Source organism: Ricinus communis, chromosome 7, assembly GCF_019578655.1.
Source record: "Ricinus communis isolate WT05 ecotype wild-type chromosome 7, ASM1957865v1, whole genome shotgun sequence".
NCBI lineage: Eukaryota > Viridiplantae > Streptophyta > Magnoliopsida > Malpighiales > Euphorbiaceae > Ricinus > Ricinus communis.
The window spans coordinates 20,948,529-20,971,477 of NC_063262.1; the positions used below are offsets into that span (position 1 = coordinate 20,948,529).

The window sequence follows — 22,949 nt, forward strand, 5'->3', positions numbered from 1 at the left end:
TTCTCACTTTTTTTCTTACATTTTCTCCATTTTAAGGAGAAAATAAAAATAAAAATAAAAATAATTCTTTTATTTTCCACTCATTTTTCAAATAAAAAAATAAAAATCCTTGTTTATTTTCCATATTCTTTTTCCTTTAATCAAAACATGGGTACAATTAATATATACTAATATGTTTCATTAAAAATAATGAATTAAAAAAATTATATAAAATGAATAATAACATAATTCTATAAATCTCTTTGATATATTTTCTAATTAAATGAGAATTTTAATTAAAAACTACTTGACAATAATTTATTACGAAATTCTCTCTTTTCCGCACCCACCATACACTGTATATAATACTGAGAGCTCGTTCAACATAAACATTGTTAAATTTCTCCATACTTCTTCCATCACTGCTAGTTGTGTACCCAGAACTTCTACTATTACGAACTAACAATGAGAATTTAAAAATTCAAATTATAATTTTTTTTTAGCTGGAAATTACTGCTATCAAAAAATAAAAACGAGAAAATAAAAAGTTGAATTGACAAAGTTCTTATTAATTGATATATATAAACATTGTGAAAATTATTATAAATTTAATATAAATAAAGACTCCTAGAGGAATATATTCCTATAGACTTTGAAATTAAACTAAATTATCATTATTATTTGTTATAATCATTATTTATATCCTTAATGTGATTAATTTTTTAATGGATTAAATATAGATGCAGAGTGTTACTACTTTTATAAAGTTTTACTGATATTATTTTTATCATAATTATTTATATTATTCTTAAGGTAATTAATTTTTTTTAATATTATAAAATTTTAAGATTTATTTGCTTATCTTCAATTTTAGGGTGTTTGATTTTATTCTTCTACTTTAGTATATATATATTTTCTTAAAAGAATTATAAAGTTTATTTATTTATCTAAAGTTTTTAAAAAATATTTTTTCACATAGCTTCTTGTTTTGATTTCTCTCTAAGTGTAGATACTTAGATATCTATTTCAGTATTTTCATTAAATATATATGTCACTTAAAATACATTATACCGGTAAACATTATTTTAAGTTAGTTTCTCCAAATAAAAGAATATGAATAGAAAATTCTATTACTAAATTTTATTTATTTAAATAATTCACCTATTTTTCTAGGAATAAAGATTTCACGTTGTTCAGATCTCAAAATCATAAATCATTATTTAATTAATATTTTTAAAATATTCAGATTGTTCAAAATCAAAATATTACCATATGCACTAATAAGTTTTTTTATTATTCCTTTTGTTAAATAAATTAAGCGACGTCATTCAAATCAAGTTGGCAGCCTCGAGGGACGCGGATGTGGACTATAGAGGTAAAGGGACATGAAGGAACCATGCTTGCTTAGATACTGCAGAAAAACCATCCAGCCAGACAGTGGGTACAGCTCACTTCATTTCTTCACCAACAGGAAGAAGCTTCCTGCAGTAACTATTACTGACCCTTTCTTCTAAACAAGAATCAATCTGTGCCCTCTCTGTTCTTTTTTTTGTCAACACCGACACTTGCCCTTCAAAAAAGAAAGAAAAAGAAAAAGAAAAAGGAACGGTATGAGTGAGACTTTACAGAGTGAAAGTGGATGAGCTAGCTTGCTTAGTTGAGTTTCTTTTTTCTTTTGCAAGATTTCTTTTTCTTGCACTTCAATCTAATAACATTCTCATTAGAGACTCTGTGTGTGTGTGTGGTAGAGAAATGGGTGGCCACCATAGAAATATATGGTCTTTCTTTGTAGTAGCTGTGTTGCTGGTGACTTGCATTAATGGAGAAGACCCTTATAGATTCTATTCGTGGAATATTAGCTATGGTGATATCTACCCACTTGGTGTAAAACAACAGGTAACAAACCATAGTAAAACAGCAGTGCCATGTCTTTCTTCTCTTTTTCTGGTTTTTCTTCTTTTCTTTTCTTATGTTTGTCACTGTTTTTGCTCCTTTTCTTTTAGAGGTTAATATGCATTTTGTAATGGCAGGGAATATTAATAAACGGGCAATTTCCAGGGCCACAGATTGAGTCAGTGACCAATGATAACTTGATTATCAATGTTTTCAATAGCTTGGATGAGCCTTTCCTCATCTCTTGGTTAGTTCAACGTTTCTTGAACATATGTTGTCTTACTCTTACATTTCACATGTTTTCATTTATTCTCTGTTTAATTATATTTTGCATATCAGATGGTCTGCACAGTGCCCTGCCTCTAAGGCTACTAATTTCTTTATTTTTAGTTTTCTCCACAATTCGAACCCATGACCTTCTGCATTATGAAATGACATTCGAAAAATTGCTATTCTGCTAGCCTGATGAGCCCTGTCAGGAACTTAACATTTAGGTATGCTGGATGTGTGATAGATCTAGATCTTTTGGCTTCCTTTCCTCAAAGTGGAAAAGTCTGGTATTAAATTACGCTTGTTAGGCTAAGCCCTCGGAAGATTATCAGAAAAATAATATGAATCTCACAATGGATATTGATAGGATTTCCAAATTATGGACCACCAAGAATTAGACTTATATAATTGTCTTTTATGATGACATATGGAGTCGATTCATGATTGTTATGACAGTTTGTTCAGTTGACATGTGCAAGTCTGGTTTTGTATTAAAAATGGTATTAAATGCTTACATATATCTGTTGAAGTTCTCATGTTCTTACCATATTATGAGTGAAACCCAAGTTCTGGAATCTGCATCATATATCCATATCAAAGTAGGAAAAGAGCAATTTCCTCTATACTGTGTTTTTGAGCTTGTTCAGATCTATACAGTTGCTTCTGTTTTTCGTTGGTTAAAACTGCATTTTGCACTGTTAACTTCGGGGTTATCTCAAATCGGAACCTGTTATTATCCTATTTTATGAAGTCAGCTCTAAATTTAATAAATCATTGCAATTGAAAACCTTGATGAATAAGTTTTCGTCAAACAAATATTATTTTTTTCTTTGAAATGTGTTACACATAAAGAAAAGGACCTTGTGGCTAAATTTTATTACATGATGCTTACAATCTTGTATGAATACCGAAAACCTTAGATTAATTTTGTCAAACAACAGTAAGGAGAGAATTTGCTGCTAGTCAATTGTAATTCACGTGACTCTCTCTCAGGAATGGTGTGCAGCAGAGAAGGAACTCATGGCAAGATGGTGTCTATGGCACCAATTGCCCCATCCCACCTGGGAAAAACTTCACTTATGTGCTTCAAGTGAAGGATCAGATCGGCAGCTACTTCTACTTCCCTTCCCTGGGCATGCACAAGGCTGCAGGAGGCTATGGAGGCTTCAAAATCGCAAGTCGGTCAGTCATTCCTGTACCATTCCCTCCTCCAGCTGGTGATTTCACCGTTCTCGCGGGTGATTGGTTCAGGATGAATCACACTGTAAGTATCGTTCAGAACTGACCTGGAGAAAATAAATCCTAAAATCCATCTTTGGTAAGTCACCTCTGTTACTTGATGGCTGCATACTGCATCTTACAGGATCTAAAAGCAATTTTGGATGGTGGAAGTGATCTTCCTTTTCCTGATGGGCTGCTTATTAATGGCCGTGGATCAAATGGGTACACATTTTCAGTGGACCAAGGTAAACGATTCTGCAGTTTGTCAAGTTCAAAATTTTTATGTATATGATAGTGACTCAATTGGTATCGTTTTGTGTGTTCAATGCTGGAACAGGCAAGACTTACAGATTTCGGATATCAAATGTGGGGCTTACAACTTCCATAAATTTTAGAATCCAAGGGCATAAAATGTTATTAGTGGAAGTTGAAGGCACTCACACACTCCAGAACACTTATGATTCCCTTGACATTCATTTGGGGCAATCTTATTCTGTGTTGGTTACAGCTGATCAACCAGCACAAGATTATTACATAGTCGTGTCAACACGATTTACCTCTCAAGTCTTCACAACAACCTCCATTCTTCATTATAGTAATTCAGCAGGAAGTGTCTCAGGTCCTCCCCCTGGTGGGCCAACTATTCAGATTGACTGGTCTCTTGAGCAAGCCCGATCTATTAGGTATTCTCCAAATTCTCACATCTTGAATCAGCCCTGTTGATTAGAAAAGGAGGTCTGAAATGAATTAACGTTTGTGGAATCTTGAGTGTTGATCCAATAGGTTCTTTATAAAGAGCATAAATTCATTTTTCACCAAATTAAAATGAATCTATGGAAGTGGCAATCCTGTGTATATTTACTGTTATGAATGTAAGAGAAGTGACCTTTACATGCTACTTCTTATTAATTTGTGTCATCTCATTCTTTTCATCAGGCGGAATCTAAGTGCAAGTGGCCCAAGACCTAACCCCCAAGGGTCTTACCATTATGGATTGGTCAACACAACTCGTACAATTAGATTACAAAACTCTGCTTCAATGATTAATGGCAAGCAGAGGTATGCTGTCAATAGTGTGTCCTTCACCCCTGCTGATACTCCTCTTAAACTTGCTGACCACTTCAATATCCCTGGAGTTTTCTCCCTCGGAAGTATCCCTGACAACCCCACCGGTGGAGGTGCTTACCTCCAGACTTCTGTCATGGCTGCTGATTTTAGAGGTTATGCTGAAGTTGTTTTTGATAATCCAGAAGACACTCTGCAGTCATGGCACATTGATGGCCACAACTTCTTTGTCGTAGGGTAAGTTCATTTGGCTGTATATACGTTGATTACTTTGCATTTTAATTTTTTCATTCAAAGTTCTTAGTAGTGAATGATGATTCTGAGATGTTAAAAGGTTTCATGGAACTTGCCATTCATTTGCTATTCTCTAAAGGCTTTTTCCCATTACTTGTAGTCGAAGATATTATCTTCTGGATTTATATTTTTAACATATTTTACATTCTGATGGGCAGGATGGATGGTGGGCAATGGTCGCCAGCCAGCAGATTAAGTTATAATCTGAGAGATACAATTTCTCGTTGCACAGTTCAGGTAGAGCATCGATCTGTTACTAACTTCCAAAAATATCTGATCTTTTTTCAATGTTGTCAGGAGTAGTATTAGAAGACGTTTGATTGCTTCCTTTATTGTTCAAGTGCACAAGCTTACAGCAATGCTGGAATTTCATTTTTCAGTTCTCACTTCTAATGTGTCAGGATATAGCCAACTAGCGTTGTTCAATTTAGTTTGTCATGCATTCTGCTCAATATCACATGACCCCAAAAGGGCAAACAGGCCACCACTTTTTTTAGCACTGGCTTGCAATATTTTGCAACGACAACTGAAAAATTTATTATTTTTCAACTATGATTTCGTTAATTATGCAATTCTCGTCCTAATTGAGGTACTAATTTGTATCTTTCGTCTTGTTTGTTCTAAACACAGGTCTATCCCAAGTCATGGACTGCGGTTTACATGCCATTGGACAACGTTGGGATGTGGAATGTAAGGTCTGAGAACTGGGCTCACCAGTATTTAGGACAGCAATTTTACCTTCGTGTTTATTCTCCAGCAAATTCATGGAGAGATGAATATCCAATCCCATCAAATGCACTTCTGTGTGGTCGGGCAGCAGGTCGTTGAACCAGGCCTGTACGGTTAGAGGACTGAAAGAATGAATGTCATGAAAGGTTGACATGATCTTAGTCTGTCCATGGAGTGCAGATTTTTATCAGGAAAAAGAGCAAATTTTAACCTATGTATTGCATACTTTTCCCTGTTTCTTCATCTCATACATCACTTCCGGCCTGATAGTCCATTGTAATAGCCCGAGCTAGCTAGATTCTTTACGTCATAATATTATTTGTTGTAAACTCCGCATTCATTCTATATAATTCAAATTTTCAGGCTATGAATCTTTCCTTTCTTCTTTTGTCATTTTTATGACTGCATTGAAACCAGAAAAATGATTTTGAAAAATAGAAGGCTTAATTGGCAAATAAATCATGTGTTTAGCATTATAAGTTTTCATTTTTTTTTAATATTACCAACGTATTTGATATTTATTTTTTAGTTTTGGACTCCATGGAAGTTATTAAACAAAATTTGTTTTGTGTGAGGAATTTTTAGATAAATATGATATACCACATCATTCATAGATAAATTGAATTAAATATTAAAATATGATATTATTTATTAAGTGTTATATTTGAATTGGTTGGATTTTATATGGGTTGTAGTGATTTTAAATAAATTAACCAATGTAAATGTAACACTTAATAAATAATTTCACAAATCTATTTAATTCAATTTATCCATAAATAATGTGGTCGATTGAATTTACCTAAAAAATTCTCAACCTAAAATTTCTTACTTATTTGGTTAGGAATGATAATAGGTATTTATACCTTATTTATACCTATTTGGCTAATAAATATTAAATTCGTCCCTATATCCATAGAATTTCGGTGATCCGTGGGTAATCCACTGCCCAAATAGTTATTGAATATAATAAAACCCTATAAGATAATATTATTATAACTAAAAAATATTAATTCTTATAAAAATATTATTTATTTATCAATTATTAATTTATTAATAAGTTAATATTTATTGATTTAAAAATTTATATTTAATTAGTTGTTTATGTTTATGTTTATGTATGAGTTATGAATTAAAAGAAAAGCATATGGTCAAAAGTTAGTGTGCATATAATAGAATTTAAAAGTTAACATTTATATATATAAATAGTAGAGGTTATATACGTATAGGCTAAAAAAATTTGTTATTTTATATATTAAGCAAGGTGATAGGTCTAAATTATGTATATATATTCAGGATGTTCTAATGCTTTAATAGTATATTTAATATATATAATATAGTGAAAATAAGTGTTTATGCCTTACTTAAGCTTAATTATTTATTTTTATATAATATTAATTATGAGAGGAAAATATGGAGAAAAATACTAAAAAAAAAAGCTTAATTAGACATGTTTATATCAAGATCTAAGATTAAGACGTGTGGACTGCTAATTGCTGGGTTAGCCCAATTCTACTATTTACTTAAGGGATATTTTCATCATTTTATATTATTATTAGGATTTATATTAATAGTTAAGAATTATTGTAGGATAATATTTGGTGGAGATAAGGATACTTATAGTCTTATCTATTAAATAGACTTATATTAGGTATACATATCTTTAGGGAGACTTACTTAAATGAGGTCTCTTTACTTAGAGGATGACTTTTCTCTATATATATCTCTGCAAATCTAGTTCTAAAACGAGGAGGAGAGCTCTCTCCTATACATTCTCTGCAACTGTCCACCATTATTTTTTCTATAATTCTTCTATAAATATTTAGTTTTTAGTTTTCATTGTTCTTTTAAGATCTAATGAGCTTTTTAAAAAAGTGAAGAGTGAGGACCAATCATATTCCTACTCGAAAAATTCTTGACTTAAAGGGAGCTTTTACTTTTGTATTATTTTTATGTCTTTCTATTTAATTACAGTGACCATTGGATTAAATATGTTAGACTAGTTTTTATAAGTATTTAGTTTAACCTTTTTATTTATGTATGAACCTTGTTATTTATTTATTTAAATGAGTGATTCTTTTACCTTCATATCTTTATTAGTTTTAGTTATTATTATTAGTTAACTATCATATTAATTTAACAATAGTAATTGTTATAAAAGTATTTAGGCTGAATGTAATAAAGACATCATGTTTACTTCAATCTATGTTGGTAGAAAAAACTTTAGTTGCATCAATAGTTTGAATTGCTAGAGAAAAAGGCACATTACCATCTCATTCATTAGATCATAGCTTAAAGTAAAATAAGAGGATTACTAAGTAATTGGCTAGACTAAATACTGTCTTTAGCATATAGTTTTAAATCATAAGTATTTATATTTACATTGCATGTCTATTTATTGTTTGGTTACTTTACTTTATGAATATTATTCCCTCAAAAATATTGGCTTAGAGTCTTTAGATTTACTTTTATTGTTTTATGTTGATAATTAGTCTTTGTAATAAGTGGCCTCATAGTTCTTTAAGAGATTGACCTCGAGGTGAATTTACCACTTTACTATAGAAACAGTTCGTGCACTTGCGATTACTAACTTAGACACATCAAGTTTTTGACGCCGTTGTTGGAGAACTGTGTCCAAATTTTATTATATTGATTAATTGCCAAAAGAGTCTTGTATTTGTTTATTTATTTTATGATTTGTTTTGTTTACGTGTTTTTATTTTATTTTTAAATTTTATTTTTTAAGTTTTTAAATATGAATTTTCTTTTTTATACGTGAAGAAGGAAAACTAAATCAAGTGATTCATTAACTCAAAAGATTAAAGAGAAATTAAAAGAAGAAGTTGAGATCATGGCGAACCCACTAAGAGAAGTAGGAGCTGAAAGGCGAATGGCAATGAAAGATTATGCACGGCTTATAATTGGTAACACTACTTCATGCATAGTTTTTCTAAGTAATGCATTAAGAAATTAGAAACTCAAAAATATTCATTTTTATACTTTCTTTATTTTATATAATGCTTAGTGAAGATACACTCACATTCATTAGAGAATTTTATGTTATAGTTCATACTTTCCCATTATCTGAACTTGATAATGATCAACTAAGAATGAGGTGTTTCCCTTATTCATTGAAAAAAAAGAGCAAAGACTTGGTTAATGACTTTGCCTCCAAATTCTTTGAGAACTTGGGATGAAGTGTATCAAAAGTTTATGAGTAGATTTTACTCATATAAAAAGACTAAAGAATTAAGGGCTGCAATTTCTAATTTTTATCAAAAGGATACTGAGTCCTTTCATGAAGCATGTGATCACTTCAAAACACTTATATTACAATTCCTACACCATGGAAACCTACTTCTAATAATTGACCAATCATTTTTATGATGGATTGACAGAGCAATATTAGTATATGGTTGATAATGCAGTTGGGGAGGCTATATTAGAAAGAGCAGTTGATGAAGTTTATAACATCTTCGAGATGTTAGGAGCCAATTCTCAATAAAAGAGTATGATGATAAAAAGAGTAGAAGTGAATAAAGTAGTAGCTAGTAGTGAGATGGTCATGCAATTGATTGAAATGACTAAGCAAGTTAAATGTTTGCTTCAACAAGAAACGCACCAAGCAATAAGGTATGTGGTATTTGTGGTCTTTATGGTCATGGTGCTAATGTTTGTCCATCTTTTAATAATTATAGAGGAATATGTATGACCAAGTAAATTTGATTTATTCTTACCAATCCAGACAACCTATGAATGACCCTTATTTAAATACATATAACCTAGATTGAAGAAACTATCCAAATGTTTCTTAAAAATACAATGACCAAAACCCACCACAATTATTGAGAAACCCAAATCAACCTCATTACCAAGATAATTATTCTCAATTCCAAAGGAACTCAAACCTTTCCTTTTAAGATCAAGAAGAAACTTTTCAATCTAATAAGCAAAGAAAGACAAGTTTGGAAGAAAATTTGAATCATTTATGATGGCTTCTCATGATAGGATGGAGAGGAATGAGAAAAAGATAAATTATATTAAAACTTCAATAAAACGTTTAAAAGCTCAAATGGGACAAATTGTTGAAGCTGTTCAAGAGCTCAAGAAAGAGAAACTACCAAGTCAACCTGAACAAGCTAATTTTATTACTACTATTAAAAAAGGTGAGGCTGTTGATAATAAGATTGATATGGAAACTGAAGGGAATTCTTCTTCTTATGCAGGTACACCTAAAGATGATGAATTAGTAGAAATACAAATCAAGAGAAGAGCATGCAAAAGGAAGAAATAGTAGAGCCTAAGGCTTGAGAAAAAAAGAAAAGGAACCATTTTCGGACCTGAATTTTATAAGACAGCTCAGCCTTATAGGCCACCTATTTATTTTCCCAACCGACTAAAAGAGAGCAAATAATTTCTTGAAAATATTGAGATGCTTTCTAAAGTTAACACTAATTTATCTATATTGGATGTTATCAGGAATAAGCCATTGTATACAAAGCTATTTAAAGAGTTGAACACCAATAAAGATGATATGCGAATAATGAAAAAGTACAACATAGTAAAAGCAGTGCTTCAACATCAATTGCCCCTTAAAATAAAGGTTCCCAATAGCGTCATTGTTGATATTACAATATGTAACAAAAAGGTTACAAAAGCCATGTTAGATTTGAAAAAAAAGTATCAACTTGATGCCTTATTCGATTTATGAACAACTTGGCTTTGGAGAGTTAAAGCAAACTACAAGTCTCTACAATTTAATGATAGATCAATAAAATATCCTTGAGGTATAATGGAAGACTTGCTAGTTCAAGTAAGTAAGTTAATAATTCATATTAATTTTGTAGTGCTTAAAATGAAAAATACACTAGCAAGGGATAAGGAGCAAACTATTTTTCTTGGTAGACCTTTCATGGCAACTACTAGAACTGTGATTGATGTGCATAATGGAAAATTTACTATGACAGTTTTAGGAGAAACTATGAAATTAAAAGTGTCTGATTCTCTAACTTTATCTCCTAAATCTAATATTGATAAGTGTTCATATAATTATTTAGATTCCCTTGTTTATGACAAAGTATATGATAATATTCCATTCTTAATTGATAAGAGCTTTCATGACACTTCAGATATTCGCATTAAGAGTATAAAGCCACACGTGAAAGGAATGGCTTATAACCAAGAGGTAGAATGCATGAATGCACACCTACCATGATAATAATAAGGAATGTCTAGCTATATACAATAAACTTAGTAATTGTATTTTTTATTCAATTTTAGTGGTTTATGTTTATTTTGTAGGCTTGTGAAGGAAATATCAGCATTTCTACCTTCTTTGATTTCCAAAAGATAATATTTCTCCATGTGGTAACATGTCAATTTATTTTTAATAATATGCTTTCATGTTCAATTGATCTTATATTATTATATAGATATTATGTGCTTAATATGTTGAATATTTATAATCAAAAAATATTATTAGGGAGTTATAATGGAAGACTTACTAGTTCAAGTAAGTTAATAATTCTTGTTGATTTTGTAGTGCTTAAAATGGAAAATACGCTAGTAAGGGAAAAGGAGCAAATTATTCTTCTTGGTAGACCTTTCATGGCAACTACTAAAACTGTGATTGATGTGTATAATGGAAAATTTACTATGACAGTTTTAGGAGAAACTGCAAAATTTAAAGTGTTTGATTCTCTAACTTTATCTCTTAAATCTATTATTGATAAATGTTCATATAATCATTTAGATTCTCTTCTTTATGACAAAGTATATGATGATATTCCATTCTTAATTGATAAGAGCTTTCGTGACACTTTAGATATTCCCATTAAGAGCATAAAGCCACACTTGAAAGGAATGGCTTATGACCAAGAGGTGAAGTACATGGATGAACACCCACCATGAGCATAACAAGGAATGTCTAACTATAGACAATAAACTTAGTAATTATATTTTTTATTTTCTTTTATTTTTAATTTTAGTGGTTTATGTTTGTTTTGTAGGCTTGTGAAGGAAATATCAACATTTCTACCTTTTCTGATTCCCAAAAGATAATATTTCTCCATGTGGTAATATGTCACTTTATTTTTAATAATATGCTTTCATGTTCAATTGATCTTATGTTATTATATGGATATTGTGTGCTTAATGTATTGAATATTCATTATTAGAAAATATTAATAGGGAGTTATTTAACTCTATGCATGTTTCATTTTCTTGTAGGATTAGGACCTAGTACTTTTCTTATATGCTTGTCATTACTTACAAATTAGCTAAATTTTATTTAGCTATCTTAGTTAGGCTCTAGATTTTTTTAGTTTTTGTCAGTTGAACTCTTTTTTTTATTAAATTATTAATAAAATTTAAAAAATTTTAGTTAAAATTGCCAAGTTCTTGAGTTTTTAATTAGTTAAGTACTTTTAATTTTAAAATTAATTTATTGCACTTAATTACATAATTTTCATGAATTAAGAGTCCCTTGTGTATGTAAGAGTTAATAAAAATTATTTAAGAATTACTTAGAAAAGTACTTTTGGAGCGAGCCATGTTGCGGCAATAAGAATTGGGCTCGTAGCGGTGGCACGACAGAAGCATCCCGGGCCAGCAGGAGCACAGTAGGGGCTGCGAGCCGTGAAAGCTCTCGCGAGTAGGCCAGACGCAGTAAGCCAGGAGGGCGTGTGTCCTCCGCGAGGCGCAGACCTCTCAACACACCAATGCAACGTGCAGAAGCTCTCACAAGCTAGGCAGGCGCGACATCGCAGATGAAGGAAGGCGCTGGCCAGCTGCATGGTCGTGGACCACATGAGGAAGAACTAACTGCGAGGTTTGGACGAGCTCGTGAGGTAGGCAGCAATTGCTGGAGGTCAACGAGCCGAGAGCTCACGGAAGAGCCGTCAGGCGCTGGAGGCGCGACTCAACACTTCCTTAGCCAATTTTTCTAAAAAGTTAATTTTTAAAATTATTAAAAAGTTAAGGGTAATTCAGATATATATGAAAATTAAGTCTTTTTTAGGCCATAACACTCTCTTTAAACTTTAAATATCCATCTCCTCCACATATATAATTATGTCATTGATATAGGACTTTATTTTAAGATTTATTCTAGGATTTATATTTAGTTTAAGACTTCTTACCTTAGGACTTAATCTTTTTAGTTTCTTTAGGATTGTTTATTTCTTTCTATTTCTTTTATAATTATCAATGATGTGTGTTCATATGTGCTTCTAAGGTTGGATTAATGGAGATTGGAATTCAAATTCATGGCGTTCTATGCATTATAAAAAAAATATAGGAGAATTTTCTATCTTTTTTCTCCCTTCTTGTTTTTTATTTTTATATATGCAATGACATTAAGGACAATGTCAAATTTAAGTGTGGAGAAAAAAATAGAATATTTCTTCAATTATATTTTATATGCTATGGGAATTTGCAACTTTAGTTAATTTTTATAAAATTTTAAATTTTTCTACTCAACTTTTTATTATTATTTTTTATAAGAGTCAATGAAAGAATGCTATTATGCCAAGTTTCTTAAATTCTTGAGTTAGTATTTAACATGCATATGTGAACTCATGAGTTTAGATGCACTCAAATGATCAAGTATCTACTCTTTGCATATGGACATAATAAGTAGTTTGATAAATTTGAGTTCGGTTTAGTTAAAAGTGTATGAATTAGATTGTTATTTCCTTGTTATTAAATTGACTTGACTAAGTTTGTGACATATGATATGGGCAACAAGTAAAGGCTTTAAGTTTAATAATTTACTCTACTAATTTTAGTTGCTTAGTAACCGAAAATCTTCATGACCAATGTTGATTTTCGAGTAAAAAGACAATTGAGATTATGAGGATGCAAAGCATCTTGATGCATATTTTCTTGGGTAACCAGGTGCATTCATTACCCATGTTTGTATTTGCATAAAAAACTCAAGAAAGAAAGAAATCCCCACGTATCAAGTTTAAATCTAAGGGGTGTAAAAAAAAAGAAATTAAAAGAGCTTAAAAAGCAAGTGTTATGAAAAATAAATGCCTATTGATCTCTTGTTATAAATGCAGGTTTGCCTTTTTGAATAAGGTTATAGTAATTTGGATTATGCATTATAGTTGTATCCTTTGAAGATGAGTTAGGCTATTTATTGATGAAACATATGTGAAGGATTAGATGCTTGAATCGTTTATTAACAATGGTTGAGTTTATATTTTTAAAATTTTGATGATTCAAGTTGTTCTTGGATTGATATGATTTCTGCATTAATAAGATTCTTTTGAGTAATCTCTTGAAGCTGAGTATGAATATTCTTTATTGTTTTTGTAAAAGTTAATTTTCAGTTGCTATTTACTTGAGGACAAGTAAATGTTTAAGTGTGGGGGTATTTAATAGGTCCAAGTTATGTATATATATTTAGGATGTTTAGTGCTTTAATAGTATATTTAATATACAAAATATGGTGAAAATAAGTGTTTATACCTCACATAAGCTTAATTGTTCATTTTCAGGTAATATTAGTCAAGAGAGGAAAAAATGGAGAAAAATACTTAAAAATGAGCTTAGTTGGATATGTTTGTATCAAGGCTCAAGATTAAGATGCGTGGACTGCTATTTACTGGGCTAGCCCAATTCTACTATTTATCTAAGGAACATTTTATTCATTTTATATTATTATTAGGATTTATATTAGGAGTTAAGAGTTATTGTAGGATAATATTTGGTGGAGATAAGAATACCTATAGTCTTATCTATTAGATAAACTTATATTGGGTATACATATCTTTAGGGAGACTTACTTAGAGGAGGACTCTTCTCTATATATATCTCTGCAAACCTAGTTCTAAAACGAGGAGGAGAGCTCTCTTCTATATGCTCTCTGCAACTGTCCATCATTATTTTCTCAATAGTTTTTCTATAAACATTTAGTTTTTAGTTTTCATTGTTCTTTTAAAATCCAAGGACCTTTTCAAAAAGTAGAGAGTGAGGACCAATCGTCTTCCAATTTGAAGGATTCTTGATTTAAAGGGAGCTTTTACTATTGTATTATTTTTTATGTATTTCTATTTAATTACAAAGACCATTGGATTAAATATGTTAGGCTAGTTTTCATAAGTGTTTAGTTTAGCGTTTTTATTTATGTATGAACCTTGTTATTTATTTATTTAATGAGTGATTTCTTTACCTTTATATCTTTATTAGTTTTAGTTATTATTGTTAGTTAATCATCATATTAATTTAACAATAGTAATTGTTATAAAAATATTTAGGCTGAATGTATTAAAGACATCATGTTTACTTCAAACTATGTTGGTAGAAAAAACTTTAGTTGCATCATTAGTTTGAATGGCTAGAGAAAAAGGCACATCACTATCTCATTCATTAGATCATAGCTTAAAGTAAAATAAAATGATTACTAAGTAATTGACTAGACTAAATACTGTCTTTAGCATACAGTTTTAAATCATAAGTATTTGTATTTGCATTGCATATCTATTTATTATTTAGTTACTTTACTTTATGAATATTATTCCCTCAAAAATACTAATTTAGGATGTTTAGATTTACTTTTATTATTTTGTGTTGATAATTAATTTTTATAATAAGTGGCATCATAGTTCCTTGAGAGATCTAAAAGTGTTCGAAAACCACCTTATTTTTTAGTGGTGAGAGCCTTTCATATATATATTTGTTTACAGATTGTGTAATAGCGTAAATACACATAAATATTGATTACAAAATAAACGAAGGAATCAACTATACAAACTCCTATAATTGAGGGCCAATGGGTGTATATAAGGTAGGCCTTAGATTAAGGCATAGGATGCGTGAGCCAAAGAAGTTCAACGACAGTGAGAGCAAGGGCACGATACTCAGACTCACAACTTGAACGAGAAATAGTAGGTTGTTTCTTGGCACTCCAAGAAACCAAGTGTTGCAAAAAAAAAAAAGAATAACCAGAAGTAGAGCGACGAGTGTCAGGACATCCTGCCCAGTCGGCATCAAGTAATCAATTAAAGCACTAGGAGCAGCAGATGAACGAAAGGTGAGTCTAACATAGCGAAGAATGCGTTTCACAGCAAGAAAATGGTCTTCAGTCGGAGAGTGCAGAACTTGGCTGACAGAGTTTACGATGTAAGCAATATTTGGACGCGTGATAGTCAAATACTGGAGAGCACTAACTAGAGAGCGGTAAAAAGTAGGATCCAAAAATAAAGGACCATGAGAAGACAGGTGCTGAAAGACAACCATGGGGGTGTGAACAGGCTTGCTGTCAAGTAACTGAGCGCGTGTGAGAATGTCCCGTGCATATTTAAGCTGACTGATATAGACCATTAGTGGTGGATGTAGCTTCCATACCAAAAAAGTAACTGAGAGAACCAAATCCTTAGTAGCGAACTCAGAATTAAGCTTACGAATAAAGCTGCTAAGAATAGAAGATTTATTGCCTCTAATAATGATGTCATCAACATAAAGGAGAAAATAAATAATGTCAAACTGCTTATGAAAAACAAAAAGCGATGTGTCGGCACGACTGGAATAAAAACCAAGTTGACTGAGAAAATAGCTAAATTGTTGAAACCAGGCACGAGGAGCCTATTTGAGGCCATAAAGAGCTTTCTTCAATTGACAAACATGATTGGGAAAGCGAGGGTCAATATACCCGGGAGGCTGTTCCATAAATACAGATTCAATAAGATGACCATTAAAAAATGCATTCTTCACATCAAGGTGGCGGAGAGACCATTTGTTGGTCACAGCAAGAGAGAGTATAACACGAAGAGTAGTAGCCTTGATCACCGGGCTAAAGGTATCAGTGTAGTCGAGACCAGGTACCTGTGTATAGCCTTTGGCAATAAGGCGGGCTTTGAGGCGCTCAATGGATCCATCAGGAAAGTATTTGGTTCGAAACACCCATTTGGAGCTCACAATGTTGGTGTTGGCAGGTCGAGGGACCAAAATCCAAGTACGATTATTTTGCAGGGCTTGAACTTCTTCATCCATAGCGGTGAACCAAGTAGGATTCTTAGCTGCAGATTTGAATCCTTTGGGCTCAGTGGATGCAAGGAGGGCAGAGAGAAGACTAGAGGAGCCCAAGACAGCAAGATTTGCCGGGTGGCGAGATTTGAAAATACCAGCTTTGGCTCGTGTAAGCATGGGATGAGAAGCCATTAGAGTAGCCGCAATAGGAGCAGGAATAGGCGGCTCGATGGGGAGCTCAAGAGGAGCGGAGCTAGGATCTGAGGGCGGCAAAGATGGACCTGCAAGAGAATCATTGGCCTGCAAAGACTCCTCCACTGGATCAGTACAAAGACCACACGAGTTAGATTCAGATTGTGTAATGTGCTGGGATAGGGCGTAGAGAAAGGTGGGAGCATGTCTGTAGGGGAAAGACTGGGTTCTAGAAAATTTAAAAATTGGAGGGACGATATGGATTGAGCCTGGGAGGTTTCGAGGAAGGGAAAGTGAGTCTCATCAAATTGAGCATGTCGGGTGAAATAGATCCTAGAGGGGGCGGGGTCAAGACAACGGAACCCTTTATAAGAGGGGCTGTAACCCATAAAAATGCAAGGAATGCTACGGGAGGGGGGGGGGGGAGGAATTTGTTAGGCATATAATCACGTAAACAAGGATAAACACGACAACCAAATGAATGAAAATTTGCATAATTCAGAGAAGAACCATATAGAAGCTCAAGGGGGACTTACCTCCAAGAAGTGGTGTTGGCAAACAGTTGATGATGTAGGCTGCAGTGCTAAAGGCGTTAACCCAGAAGCGAGGTGAAGTGTGAAAGTGGAAAAGCAGGGCCAAACTGGTTTAAGTTACATGACGGTGTTTTCTTTATGCACGACCATTTTGGGCGGGAGTATATGGACAAAAAAGTTTATAATGAATGCCATAAGTACGAAGATGAGTTTTAAAGCACTTGCTAGTAAATTCTGCATCACCGTCACTTTGAAAAAAATTTATACGGGCAGAATGTTGACTTTCCACAAATTTTTAAAATTGGATAAAAGTATCATAAAAGTGATATTTGAATTTTAATGGATAAAGCCAAGTGAAACGAGAATAATCATCGATGAATAAGACATAGTAGGCAAAACCCAAATTTGATTTTACGGGTGAAGGACATCATATATCATAATAAATAAAATCTAAAACATTAGACGATCGATGTTCATTACGAGAATAAGGCAAACGATGATTTTTTGCAAGTTGGCATGTATGACATAAAGTAAGAGACTATAATAAAGAGGTAAGATAAAGCTGTCCTTTTTTATTTAAAAAAGAGATAACATAATGGTTTACATGTCCAAGGTGAGCATGCCATAAATCATACGAAGCATGAAGGGATTTATTTTTAAGGACAGAAATGAAAGCGGAATTTCCACACTCTAGCACATATAAGCCTCCATCTCGTTTACTGGTTGCCACCACCCTTCCCGTTTGGCAATTCTGAACAGTGAAAAGATCATTAGTAAAAGTAACAGATAAAGGAAAATCATGTGTTAATTTACTAATGGATAAAAGATTTCTTGTGAGGTGAGGGATAACCAAAATGTCTAACAGATGAAGATTTGGGGAAGGGGAAATTTTACCAATGTGGGTAATGGGTAGGGACGCACCATTCCCTACAATCACACAATCCTTACCCGTGTAGTTAGTGGATTGGTCCAAAGTGGAATGGGCTGGAGTAATATGGGTCGAAGCTCCTGTGTCCAAGAACCAGTCTGAAGCTTCACTGCCAGACACAGAGCATGAAGTGTTGAAGGCCTCGTCAAGTTGCACTGATTGGCCATGTTGGTGCTGATCGTAGCGGTGCCTGCACCGATCAGCATAGTGGCCTTCCAAGCAGTAGATCTGGCACCGTGGCGGATGATGACCTTGAGTGGGTTAGGCACGGCCTTGTATAGAACTAGACGACTCATGGCTGAGGCCATTTCCGCGGCCACGTCTGGAGCGAGAGAAACCACCCTCGCGTTGAGAAGATCCACGATGAGCGGTGAACGCTGCAACTGAAGGCGCCGAGATCTCAAGAGATTTTTGAAAGAGTTCAAAACTCTCAGCCTTGGACACAAGATCCGAAAAGTAGGGGAGAGGCGTTTGGTGCCATCTGGGCAGTAGAGAAACTGGAGAAATCGGGTCCGAGGCCACGAAGAAACCAGTGAACTTTGTCAATTCCATCAACAGGGCGACCAATGGCATGAAGTTGATCGCAGACGGTCTTGAAGGCACGGGCATAGGCACTGATTGGAAGGGTGCCACGCTTCATCAATTGGAGGTCATCTTTGAGGCGTATTTCACGAGCTTTAGAGCGGGTGGCTGAATGTATTTTTCAGAGCGATCCAGACCTCACGGGATATGGAGAGGCCGACGGCTTCAGCAATGGCTTCCTCTGTGAGAGAGGAGAGGAGAAGTCTTAGTAGGCGTTGATCGGTGGCTTCCATGCCAAGTGTTTGGCATTTGGTGTCTCTAAGGTAGGAGGATCAAATGGAGGTGGCGGCTCTCAAGGGTACCATCCACATGACCCAGTAAACCTTGGCTCTCAAGAAGGGGAAGAAGTTAGCTCTTCCATAAGAGGTAGTTGGAGGAGGAGAAGTTTGATTGTGAATCATGGTGTTGAAGGGAAGGAGGGTGGGAGAAGAATCAGAGGCCATTAGGAATCATGGGATGTTAATCCTAACTTCGCTCTGATACCATAAAAGTGTTTAGAAACCACCTTGTTTTTGAGTGGTGAGAGCCTTTCATATATATATATTTGTTTATAAATTGTGTAATAGCGTAAATACACGTAAATATTGATTACAAAATAAATAAAGGAATTAGCTATACAATTTCCTATAATTGATGGTCAATGGGTGTATATAAGATAGGCCTTAGATTAAGGCTTAACATCCTCAACAAGATCAACTTTGAGGTAAATTTATCACTTTACTGTAGAAACGATTCGTACACTTGCAAATACTAACTTAGACATATCACAAAATTATTCATTTAGTATATTGGCTCGAGTCAAAATTGAAAACCTAAGTAAACTAAAACATTCTTATAGTTTTATTTAACTAAAATCATATATAATTTATTTAAAAATTATATTAAAATAATAAAATAAAGAAATTATTAAAATATTAACAAATATTGAATAATTAAATAGTTTATCTAATTTTCTAAATACTATTAGACAATCAAAATTATAAATTAAATTATAAAATTTCTAATATTTTACATCCAATTCAAAAAAAATATTTTGAGTAGGGTATAGATACATGTATAAATAGAGTAGTATAGTATCCATACTTTATCCATACTCAATATAATTTTTTTAGATATATTATCTAATTAATTCGGGTATTATTCAATTTGACTAAGTATGATTTAAGTGAGTATCCATGAGTAACTAACTTATTACTGGACATTCTATAAAATCCTCAACCAATACGTTTGAGAATCCTAGAAATTCAAAGTTTGAAAGGTATTTAACCGTAGTAATAAATGTCAAAAAAAAAAAGTTAGAGATGGATAATAGGTTAGAATATTAGACCCTTTTTTATTCTAATAAAAAATAGTAGAATATTAGAAAAAAATATTTATAGTTAAATCATCTATATATTTACTTAAACTATATCTATTTTTATTATATAATTCAATAACTTCAATAATGATTCAATTATTTTTTATTATTTTATTATTATTGCTGGATATATAAGCTATATTAATAATTTTTTATTGATAATTTTACTAATATTAAAATCTAAATTGATATTATAATACATTGTTAAAACTAAAAGCTAGATTTGAAAATAAATACGATATAGTAATTATACCAATTTAGAGTCTCCTTTTCCGTGTCATGGAACATTGCCAGAACAAAGAGATATTAACAGGAATTATAATCATAAAAACTAAGACTACTAAACATATTTTCTTTATTATTTTCTTTTTTAATTTTTTTTCTATAAATAAGATATATAGCATATTTTATAGTTTATATAATTAATACTAAATAAGATAAATAATAATACTACTTTTTGTAAGACTCTTAAAATATTAAAATCTTTTTATTTTATTTCGGTATGCTAACTTAATATTATTGTCTATCTCTTATTTTTGTTTCAATACCTCATTGATATCTTTAAATGAAGGCCAATTAGAATAATTATAATTTATTAATAATGGAATATATGTTTTTATATAAAATGATTATATTCACAAAATTGAGATTTAAATTCTTAAAAATTATATATTTTTTGCGTCTAAAATTTAGACTTACTATTATTTGTAATCATTTATGTCTATAAAATTAATGGAATATTCTCTTTAAAGATTATCGTACTAATAAAACAAATGAAAAATGAACTAGTGGAGAGAAAAAAATTAGGAAAGTGAGAGAAAACACAAAATAAATTTGATAAAAATTCAATGTTTTAAAAAAAAATTCCTAAAAACGTAAGAGCATTACAAAAATGCAATTTTTTTTATTTTATTTAATAAGGCTAAATTAGTTATAGAATATGATACACGTCCTCTTTATAAAGAGGATATAAAAACAATTTTATCATGGGACTCGAAGACGCCAACGGTACCAAAAAAACTGAATAAAAATATTTATAATAAAAAATATTTACTAATCATTTGACTTTTTCTAAATCAAACTGGATATAGTTATAGATTTTATTAATATTTATACAGAGAACAGTATCGAATTGTCTTGTATTGTACCGAACTAAATAACCGAACTAGAACCAATTTTATAAAAAAATTCATTGTACCTTTTTTTATTTTTATAACGATCAAGTATTATTTTTATTCTCCAATGAATAAAAGATTCATTCCTTATAAAAAGAAATTAAAATGATTCAAAACTAAAGAAAAAAAAAAACAAAAGCAATTTATGCTACATATAATACCAGCAACTTTAAGCAGTAAAAAATTCAAGCAGAAAGAGAATTGATAAACCAAATGATTTGCTATATATGATCATTAAGTGTGCCATCCTCCATGCCATATCTAAAGACTAAAGTGGGAAGCATAAATTTATAAATGTTTAAGACTATAATCCATGAGATTCCATTTGAAAATCGCATCATAGAAATTTATTATAATATTAATACTAATCAAATAAAATAATAATATTAAATATATTATGATTTTAAAGTTAATAAAATAAGATGATAATATTAAGGGCCTATTAAAATAGAATAATAGCTAAATGTAATAAAAAATGAATATCCATATTAAATTAGTGCCTACATAATTCTACAAATTGTCATATGTTCATTAATAACTGTTAAATTTAAAACTATTAAAGAATAAAGAAACTAAAGAAAACATAAATTACATGTATAATTTAAGAGACCAAGTAGACAAATGTAGCATATAATCTTCTTAGTTACTCTAGCTACATAGATGATAATTAATTCAGATTCATTCAAAATATAAATGTTTAACTAATCATATAATTTTCTATACATATTCATAATATATGCCTTTCGAAATTATTTTTAATTTTTTAAGATTTCTTTATATATTTATCTATTCTTAAGATTTTAATTCTTAATAAAGAGAACGAACATATTTCTATTGCATATGAGATTTAAATTTTTTTAGTTATCTACTAAAATGTAATGACAATTTAATGTTGAAAGGATTACAAAAAGCACATGCATGATTTTTTTGCAAATATAATAATATTAATAATAATAATAATAATAATAATAATAATTATTATTATTATTATTATTATTATTAATATTATTATTATCAATTTTTTATTTTCGACTTTTTATTAAAAAGGATGATAATATATGGAATTTATTGAAATCTTTGTTATTGGATGGCCAATGTAATAGTCACTAATATATATGTTCTTTGATATATAATTGATTTCTAATATATTTGGTATTTATATTATTCATACAATCATTCAATAGGTTTCTTTTCAATTTTATTTATTAAATCATTTTATTAAAAATGATAATTTTATTTTTAGTTTTATATCATTTATTTAAAACTTTAATCTTATATGCAATCAATGCTGGGGTATTATTAATAAAAGGACAATGTTAATTGGCTAGATTCTAGCCATCTAGAATTCTAGAAGTATACATTTAATGCTTAATTAAGTAAAGAAAAAGACCATACTAGCATTCTATTAAATTTAGTTAAAATATTTTATTTAAAATTTAAATTTAATTTTATATTTCATTCTCTCACTTCATTTATTCCATGTTACATTTTTAAGAGAATCCATTTAATTAACAATTCAACATATTGAAAATAAATTTTTAAAAATTTATTCATAAACATAAGATGCGATTCAAATTTATATTTAACTATTTACATGAATTTATGTTAATTTCTTTAAATTAAATATAATATATTTTAAATATATATGAATAGAACTAATAAACATATAAATAAAATGTTGCAATTAAGCCTACAAATAAAGTTGATATATTATTATGGAATATATGCATAAGTAATATGTGGTACATTACTTCTACATC

The 22,949-nt window shown here is 31.1% G+C and overlaps 2 protein-coding genes and 1 non-coding gene across 3 annotated transcripts; 1 reads left to right on the forward strand and 2 right to left on the reverse strand.

Annotated features, from left to right (window-relative positions):
- The first annotated feature begins 1,367 nt into the window (after positions 1-1,367).
- Positions 1,368-5,818, forward strand: LOC8285883 (L-ascorbate oxidase homolog). Its single transcript, XM_002524777.4, has 8 exons — positions 1,368-1,875; positions 2,010-2,119; positions 3,136-3,406; positions 3,506-3,608; positions 3,701-4,046; positions 4,300-4,665; positions 4,881-4,959; positions 5,353-5,818. Exons 1-8 carry the CDS (start codon positions 1,732-1,734, stop codon positions 5,548-5,550), a joined length of 1,617 nt encoding a protein of 538 aa, XP_002524823.1. The 5' UTR covers positions 1,368-1,731; the 3' UTR covers positions 5,551-5,818.
- Positions 5,819-8,694: 2,876 nt separating this feature from the next.
- Positions 8,695-8,802, reverse strand: LOC112535695. The gene has a single exon (XR_003079775.1). It is a non-coding gene; the product is annotated as a small nucleolar RNA R71 (small nucleolar RNA).
- A 6,451-nt stretch (positions 8,803-15,253) lies between these two features.
- LOC107261698 (uncharacterized mitochondrial protein AtMg00810-like) lies at positions 15,254-15,777 on the reverse strand. The gene is made up of 2 exons (XM_015722754.2): positions 15,400-15,777; positions 15,254-15,352 (listed from the first exon to the last, which is right to left on the reverse strand). The coding sequence occupies exons 1-2, from the start codon at positions 15,775-15,777 to the stop codon at positions 15,254-15,256; spliced, it is 477 nt and encodes a 158-aa protein (XP_015578240.2).
- Between the last annotated feature and the right edge of the window lie 7,172 nt (positions 15,778-22,949).

Excerpts from the sequence above, each read along its gene's own strand:
- LOC107261698 (XM_015722754.2), bottom strand. The coding sequence starts at position 15,777 with ATGGTCTATATCAGTCAGCTTAAATATGCACGGGACATTCTCACACGC. Across the intron at positions 15,353-15,399 it reads CACTCGTCGCTCTACTTCTG|AAACAACCTACTATTTCTCG; the intron begins GTTATTCTTTTT and ends TGGAGTGCCAAG.
- LOC8285883 (XM_002524777.4), top strand. The coding sequence starts at position 1,732 with ATGGGTGGCCACCATAGAAATATATGGTCTTTCTTTGTAGTAGCTGTG. Across the intron at positions 2,120-3,135 it reads GAGCCTTTCCTCATCTCTTG|GAATGGTGTGCAGCAGAGAA; the intron begins GTTAGTTCAACG and ends ACTCTCTCTCAG. Across the intron at positions 4,047-4,299 it reads GAGCAAGCCCGATCTATTAG|GCGGAATCTAAGTGCAAGTG; the intron begins GTATTCTCCAAA and ends TCTTTTCATCAG.